Genomic DNA, 8,575 nt, shown 5'->3' on the forward strand with positions numbered 1-8,575 from the left:
AGCGGGGGGGCGCGGCCGGCGGAGGTACCGCTGAGGGCTGGGGCGGAGGGAAGCGGGGTCCTAGCGCGGGCCGGCGGGGACACCGCCCCCAGCGGGCCGGGCCGGGCCGGCAATGGCGGCGCTGGGCGGGTTAGAGGCGCCGGGCTTTGACTTCAGGCTTACACACTAAAAGTAGCCATTCCCTTGAAATACCTGGGGGTATTTGGTAGCGTTTGTTCCCGGGGGGAATTATCCTGCGCCTGGTTTTCCCGCACACCAGGTATTGGGCGTTGTTGGGTCGGGCAGGACGGCTCGGCACCGGGTGACGGCATTTCAGTAAAGGCTGCGTGGGGTTGCGGGACGAGTTGCCTTACAGACCTCTGCAGCCGTATTATATGTGCATATTGAGATGTATACATATACACACACCGATAGAATATGTTATCTTGTGCGTTATTATACGCATGCATAATATGTATAAAATGTGTCATCGTACTATACAATACATATCATATAGTGTCTATAAAACATAGATGTTATACATTATACTCTATAAATATGCATATGATATGACTGCAGAGGTGTTTTATATTCTGTATTATATATAGAATATGTATATAACTTGCATGGTATAATACATAATTTATTACATTATATATAAGATATATATTTTTATACATGTACACACACACATTGTCTCTTTTAGAGAGTCCATGCTAAGTGACTTAAAAAACTGAAATGGCGAATGTGGGTCAGGAATTAAAACAGGCTTTTAAAAAATACTCTTTTTAATAATTAAATTCAATAATTGCATGAAATTTGTATAAAATATAATACGTGACTGTTTATTGTTTTTATTTCCTATCCTAAGTGTTCTTGGTCAAGCTGGATGCTGGTCTCTGCTGCCTGGTCTAGTGAAAGGTGTCCCTGGCCATGGCAGGGATTGTTGGAATGAGAGTCTTTAAGGTTCTTTCCAATCCAGGCTTTTCTATGGTTCCATGACATTTTAAATAACACTGCTGTGCTCTTGTGCTGCCACAGGTCCGGGTATTTTAGCAGGAGTTCCCAGCAGCCCCTTACAGTCTTCATAGAGCTCTCTCCATTTTACCAAAGAGCTGGGGATGCCAAGCTGCACTTTGGACAGGGCAAAAAGCAGGCAGCCTGTTGAAGCCTGTGTTGTAGGTGTTGGCAGAGCCGTACTGCAGCTTCTGCCCTGCTCCAGCGTGTCAGATGTGTGCAGTCAGACTGGCTCTGGACCTGGCAGTGGCCAAGGCCAGGAAAAGGGACTGTAGCACAGTACAGCACCATCACTGCCTGGCATAGTCCTCTGGTCCTTCCTCAAGTACTTGTTCTCAGCAGGGGCTTCTGCCATCACTTGCCGTGCCTCTTGTTATGCTGGATCTGGTGGTGATGTGCTCCACATCTTGCTCAAACTACTTGAGATACTGTCTCCTGACAGTGTAATAACCCAAGGCTGATGAAGGGTAGGTGGAGGTGGAAAGAGAATGTCCTAGATGTGTAATTACATTGGTAGCAGAACCAGGACAAGTTTATTGACTCCTGTTTGAGGTTTCTAGACCATTCTGTCTGACATGAAGGTTGAGATGGCAATATCTTCAACTTGGTGATGGTGGGACATTCTGGTGAGCACATACTTTTTCCCTTAGGAGAATGAAGCCGTTAATGCTCAGTTACTGCCTCCAGCCAGCTGGTAGTTAAAGCTCCAGGGGAAATTTTGCAGCAAAACCAGAGAGTGCTCCACAGTCCACAGTGGTGCAAAGTCATATTAATCAGCAGCTTAAGCTAGAAGAGCCCACTGGAGGCATTCCCAAAGTGAACATGTTTCTTTGCCATTATCTGCCATAACTTGTACTATTCCTCGTTGCAGACACAAAAACTATATCCCTCCTTCGTGGTTGAAAATAGGCTGTCATGTAAAAAGCAGGTTATTAATTTAATGTTCTTGGAATGTCTTCCACATTTGTTTTATTGTTGTGTTTGTCTTTTCCCACCCCCTCCACCCCTCTCCATTTACAGGAATGTGCTTGATTATTGCCACCATGTTCTCACAGTGCTCACAGGACCTGTTAAAGATTGCAAATCTTCATCTCCGGAGTCTGAATTTAAATCTACATTTACAAAATCACAGAAGGGCTTTCAGCAAGTCACTGCCTGCATGTCGAAGGAAAGTAGTTGTTACAGGTATTGGCTTAGTGTCCCCTCTTGGTGTGGGGACTCAGTTTGTGTGGAAGCACCTTCTGGAAGGAGGCAGTGGGATTGCATCACTAGATGGGGAAGAATATGCAGGCATCCCATGCAGAGTGGCTGCGTGTGTGCCAAGGGGAAACAAGGAGGGTGAGTTCAGGGAAGAAAGCTTTGTGTCGAAGTCAGAGATGAAATCCATGAGTTCTGCCACTGTGATGGCCATCGGTGCAGCAGAGCTTGCAATGAAGGACTCTGGCTGGTCTCCCCAGTCTGAACAGGACCACTTGACTGCTGGTGTGGCAATTGGGATGGGAATGGTTCCCCTGGAAGAAATCTCTGACACAGCTGCCTTATTTAAAACAAAGGGTTACAATAAGGTCAGCCCGTTTTTTGTCCCAAAGATTTTAGTCAATATGGCAGCAGGCCATATCAGCATTAAATACCAACTGAAAGGGCCGAATCACGCTGTGTCGACCGCTTGTACCACAGGCGCACATGCAGTTGGAGACTCCTTTAGATTCATTGCTGCTGGTGACGCTGATGTCATGTTGGCTGGAGGGACTGAGGCTTGCATTAGTCCTTTGTCTTTGGCTGGATTCGCGAGAGCCCGGGCCCTCAGCACGAGTTTTAACTCGAGCCCTAGAGCAGCGTGTCGGCCCTTTGATTCGCAGAGGGAGGGGTTTGTAATGGGAGAGGGTGCTGCCGTGCTGGTCTTGGAAGAATATGGACATGCCGTACAAAGAGGTGCTAGGATCTATGCAGAAGTTTTGGGTTATGGACTGTCCGGTGATGCTTGCCACATAACAGCACCTAATCCTGAGGGCGATGGTGCATACAGGTAAGAACTCTATGTTGATTATAATGGCTACTTCATATGTTAATTGTAGTGGGTACATTTGTTTCTGACATTGTATATTCTTCATAGAGGAGGGATGTTCAATCTTGAATTAATATTCCAAAAGCTTGAAAATCTGAAAAATGAAAGAGCTTCTGGTAATGGTGTGCCCTGATTCTCTTTTTTTAGTAGGAGGGTGAAAGCTAGTTCTCAGTATAATCAGCCTTTTACCATGGAGTTATAAAAGCTTTCTCTGTGTGAAAACATTTTTCCTTTGGTGCATACAGCTGTTCATATAAATAAGTCTCAGTAGAAACCTCTTTTTAAGATGTCTGTGGTAATATAGAATATTTTCAGTTTCTGCTTCACTCTTTTTCCATTGAGAAGATTGACCCCCCACCAAAAGCATGTTATTTGTTGCAAGAAACCTCAGATGATGAAAGCTGTAGAGTACTTAGAAGATCTAGTTTGTTAGAATATTCAGTACTTCATGCAGATGCAGCTAAGTGTGTTGGTGAAGGGGCGTAGCAGAAATACTAGTACTGTTAGTATTTAGTACTGTTTAGGGAGGTAGTAAAGCTTCATCAGTGTTTATCTCAGCAAAACCATGTCACAAGTAGATGGTACTCATCTAATCATTAATCATTGGCCTAATTAAATTGTCAGCTAAATTACATGTGTAAGTTGGAGAGCTTTGTGTAGGCTGAGTACTATTGCTGACATTAGAATCTTTAGTAAAGATTTAGTTTGCCTTATTCTGAATGTATGTGAACATTTAGAACCAAAATTCAATATATCACTGCACAAATAGATCAGACTTCTGTGTGGTATTGTAAAGCTGTGTTTGCATCTTTATAAGGTTAACAGATTTTTCTAGAAGTGTAAATATGCCATGTTTCCATCTATGCTCTTTGATTCATATTTAATTGTTCTGCAGACTTAGGTGTGAGATGAGTAATCAGGAGTGTCTTATCTCATATTTTCAGACTTGTTTACCCTTGAGATTATATGGCAATATATTGTAATAGAATTTTTGTGTATTTTATGATTGCAGTAGCATATAAATTAAATTCACAGTAGGAAGAGTTGAAAGTTAATCTGGGTATCTCCAAAATGTTGAGCATTTCCACCCTTGAGATAATACATTTTAATACTGTCTTCAAGCCAGTATTTTGTCACTGCAGTGGTATATGGATTAAATCTGGAATGTATGTGTTTATCTCACTTTTCTGTGGGAATTTTATTTGCCACATCAAAAAAAATCAGAGGAATATATTTTTTTTGTCATCTTCTAATAACTACTTCTGTTGGAGGCTAATACATATGTTGGAACAAACCAGCAGGAAAGGAGAGGCAAAGGAGACTCAGAATTGTGGATATAAAGAGTGTCCTACACAAGTAATCTGCTATCTCCTTAAGTCAATGAGTTCATTGCAGATAATGTATTTAACTAAATTAATTTATCTAATAATTGTCAGTAATCTCTTTTGCCTGAATGTTGGCTCACTATCTAGTGACAGTGAGTGCCAATGGCCTCTACCCTAAGCTAAGATGGATGCTTCTAAGGGTAGAAGGCTGTAGTAGAGACATTTAAATTTGTCCAGAAGCCTGTGCTGTTTGTTTTTGAGCTTCCTTTTATTTCCTTATTTTTCATAAATTTCAAAAGAGTCAGTGGTCTTTTGCTCAGAGGTGGTTTGCTTTTATGTGCAAGGAGAGATGTCTGATTCATCTTGTGCTGGTTTGAAAGCAAAACCAGTGAGAGACTCCAAGTCAGTAATACAATTTAATAGGAAAAAAGAGAAAAAGTAAAATACATGCAATAATATAAAAGAAAAAACCACCGACAAAGTCAGAAATACAACCTGACACCCTGTCAGTCAGGGTGTTGGTAGCAGTCCCATTAAATGGTGGCTGCAGTCCTCCTGGATGACAGATGTGGTTCTGTTGAAGCAGTGCTCCTGTAGAAGGTGCAGTTTTCCTCCGAAGATCCAGTGATGATGTGGAAAAGGTCCGACTTTCCTCTGGGATCCAGTGGAAAGGATTTCCTTCACGTCCCAAACCCCAGTTTTTTATCTAGGTAGGAAAGGCTTGGCTCCTGCCCCTGGCTGGGGCATCTCCCAATGGGATGATGTAATCTTATCAGTCACACAATTGGACTTAATGGCCCATTAACAGAAGATATCTTCTGGAGGAAGGATGGGTTGTGAAAAGATCATCCCCCCGATTTTATCAGATGGCACATCGCAGAGAATATCTCCCACAGAGATAAGGATCACCACCCCTCCCACATTTCAACAGATGGTGATGGAATACACATTTTTGTATTGTACCCCAGGACAATCTCCTTCTTTGAGAGAAATCTGTGAGAAATTGCAGTATGGAACTGTGTTGATCATTCCATGGTTTTCATAAAAGAACATGTTTTAAAGAGGCAGTCACAGTGCACAAGTCATCAAGAGTCAAATGAAACATACTGCGCCAGGGGTAGAAGAGTGTGACTTTCAGTAAATTTCATTATAAAATGAGATACAGGGATTTGTGCTATCTCCTTGACATTTTCTAGTCTCTGGAAAGCATGCAAAATAACCTAATGTGGAGAATGACTGCAGATTTTTTTTCATTTCCCAGTATTTTTGTTGGGGAGAACATATCTAATTTTTTTGTAATGATATCGGTAATTATTTGTCTCTCAAATGTTTTCAAATTTTACAGTGAAAGGGGTGTTTGATGCATTAGTGTAGTCTGTAGAGACTGATTTTCATATCTTCTTTTCTTCTTCTTTATATTTTTTCTAGCTGTGGAATTTTTAACAGCAAGTCTGATTTTATAGTGGACCTCACATTTGTCTTCCTCCGGTACCTAATGTAGATGCTAATATCCTTAGTTAGATGAGTTAACTTCTTGTCATTTAAATCTCTGCTAAAGCAGATTCTCACATTTGATAAACATTTTAAAACAACCTATATGTTTTCTTCTGGTTTGTACGTTTGACAAAAATGCATTGGGCAAACCAGCATTCTGTTATCTTTTTTCTCCTTAGGTGCATGTCTGCAGCGATAAAAGATTCTGGGATCAAACCTGAAGATGTAACATATGTCAATGCACATGCAACTTCAACACCTCTAGGAGATGCTGCTGAGAATCAAGCAATCAAGAGACTTTTTCAAGACCACTCACGTAATATTGCAGTTTCCTCAACAAAAGGAGCAACGGGACATCTCTTGGGGGCTGCAGGAGCTATTGAAGCCGCTTTTACTGTGCTCTCCTGCTACCATGGGATTTTGCCACCTACTCTAAACTTACACAAAACAGAGGCAGAGTTTGATCTCAATTATGTTCCATTGACAGCTCAGGAGTGGAAAACTGACAAACGGCGAATAGCACTCACAAATTCATTTGGCTTCGGTGGCACTAATGCAACTTTGTGCTTTGCAAGTGTTTAAACTTCTGCTGTGAATGCTGTGAAAAAATGGCACCAATGATGACTTTCTGTACTGCTCTCCTTGCTGTGTTCTGTAATCTTTTCTCAGCTTTGAGAGTTGCTGATTTGATACATAAGAGCTTTATTCACCTTAACATTTTCACCAGTAATTCTTTCAGAAAGAGGGAACTTCTTTTACTGATTTTAACAAAAATAAATAAAAGATCTAGTCTTTGTGTGATGAAGTTTTTGTTCTTGACTAGAGCAGGAGACATGGTTAAACTATGTTAGAAAAGATTTTTCTGTGCTTGTCACAAAGAAATTGTTTGGAATAATTTATATGAAAAAGAGGCTGGCTAGCAAGCTAGGATTCCACACCTGATGAATTCATGGTAATACCAGGTTTATGACTGAGCTCCCCTTTGTTACCCTCTCCATATAAAATTCAGCCTTTTTCCTTTCCTTTTTATGTACATTCTTCCACACAGGTGATATTCAGGGGACAATAATATGGACAGATATAAGATTTCTGGCACTGATTCATTTTATTTTCATATTTATTCATTTTCATTTGTTGTGTTTCCTCGTTAGCCATGGGAGGATTGAGGAATGCATTGAAAGATGCATACAGCGTGGCCTGTACATCTTCCATGTGGCACAGGGATAGAATTAGTAGGTCATGACCTGTTTTGTTCTGAAATTATTACAAGCACAGTAAGGTAGATACTAAAGTATGACACTGAATATTTTAAAAATAGTTACACAGAAAGGGATAAGTATCTTGGGAAGTATCTGATTTTTCTGCCAAAATGGAAAAGTAGAACTAGCAAAATTTGTCAAACAAGGCCTCTTTTAGGGAAAAAAAATTGTCTTCAATAAATAAATCTCAGAGAACAGGAACACTAAACTATACTTAAAGCTAACGTATTGATGAGAGTGTAGTTTTGCAAAGGAAAAGTAAAGGACTTTGTCTCTTCTTTCTGGCACCAGCCAAACATCTTAGCCAAATAGTGGTTTGATTGATAGCGCAGGTGTAAGTGAAGTTTGATATTCCCATTGGTGGGTTAGTTCATTAAAAGACTTTTTACCAGTGTTCTTTTTGAAATAGTCAGTCTTAGCCTTTGACCTGTGTAAGTGGAGGCAAAGTAACTCACTAGATTTAAAGCTGCACTTGTAAGTAAATTTCATTCTGGAATGAGCTTACTAATGGGCTATCATGAGGCTGAGCTGTACCCTGAAATCTCATTATTTACACAAATGGTCTGAATGCTGATATTGAACAGCATAATTTTTTCATTTGCTGTGTTTACTGAATAGAAAGTTAAAGAGGCTGTTGTGAAAAATGCGGTTGGAGAATGATTAAGACTATTTCAGAAGCTGAGTTCATACAGAACAATGCAGCCCAGAACAGATTAATGAATAGTAAGCGTGAAAGTAAAATGATATATTAGCAAAGGGAAAATGTGAAAGCATGCAAGCAAGACAGAATATGGGAGTTTGCTGTCAGGGAAAATACCAACAAATCTCTTACCTTATGTTAATTAACAGTGGCAGTACAATGAATGAGAATCTGGATTGCTTGCAGTATAAAAGGCAGAATATAAAATACAAAAATACCCTCTGCAAATTACATGCAAAAAGAAATTGATTTACAGAATTCAGACTCCAGGAGAGAGTGAGCAGGAGGGCAGTGAATGTGGAGGAAACCATCCAGCAAGCTGCTTCTGGAGACGGGTTTTTTCAGGAAGTTGTGATCCCGGACAGAATGAGGGAAGACTAGATAGTGCTGCATTATTGTGGACTGGAAGTGCAGTCTAACTAAACTCACCCTGTCTTGATACAGAGCTGCAGACTTGTAAATAATACTGTCACAGAGATGCCTCCTTTTCCCTCTGATAGCAGAGATCGTGGCTCCAGGAGTGCTGGGTGCAGGCTGCAGTGTGCCAACCATGAAAAGATAGATGATATTGTCACAGAGAAAAATAAAACAGCAAGTGAAATAATTAATTTTTTTTACTCTTCAGCTCACTGCAATTTAATCATCTGGTGCAGGTAACCTTTAAACCATGAAAGCTTTGTGACAATAATTAGTTTTGATGTTTTGATTATGGATCATTTTAAGACGCCTAGATGCA

At 40.6% G+C, this 8,575-nt stretch overlaps 1 protein-coding gene across 4 annotated transcripts; it reads left to right on the plus strand.

Annotated features, from left to right (window-relative positions):
* OXSM (3-oxoacyl-ACP synthase, mitochondrial) lies at positions 1-6,681 on the plus strand. Of its 4 annotated transcripts, none has more exons than XM_088164292.1 (3): positions 1-24; positions 2,017-3,022; positions 6,060-6,681. In XM_088164292.1, the coding sequence occupies exons 2-3, from the start codon at positions 2,019-2,021 to the stop codon at positions 6,460-6,462; spliced, it is 1,407 nt and encodes a 468-aa protein (XP_088020418.1). In that variant the 5' UTR covers positions 1-24; positions 2,017-2,018; the 3' UTR covers positions 6,463-6,681. The 4 variants fall into 4 exon arrangements, with proteins under 4 accessions (XP_088020418.1, XP_014742774.2, XP_088020411.1 ...); XM_014887288.2 differs by lacking the exon at positions 1-24 and adding an exon at positions 56-259; XM_088164285.1 differs by lacking the exon at positions 1-24 and adding an exon at positions 64-171.
* Positions 6,682-8,575: the final 1,894 nt, after the last annotated feature.

This window comes from Sturnus vulgaris, chromosome 1 (assembly GCF_052056855.1).
Source record: "Sturnus vulgaris isolate bStuVul1 chromosome 1, bStuVul1.hap1, whole genome shotgun sequence".
NCBI classification, from domain to species: Eukaryota; Metazoa; Chordata; class Aves; order Passeriformes; family Sturnidae; genus Sturnus; species Sturnus vulgaris.

Coding starts and splice junctions, on each gene's coding strand:
- OXSM (XM_088164273.1), top strand. Junction 3,023..6,059: donor GAGGGCGATGGTGCATACAG/GTAAGAACTCTA, acceptor TTTTCTCCTTAG/GTGCATGTCTGCAGCGATAA.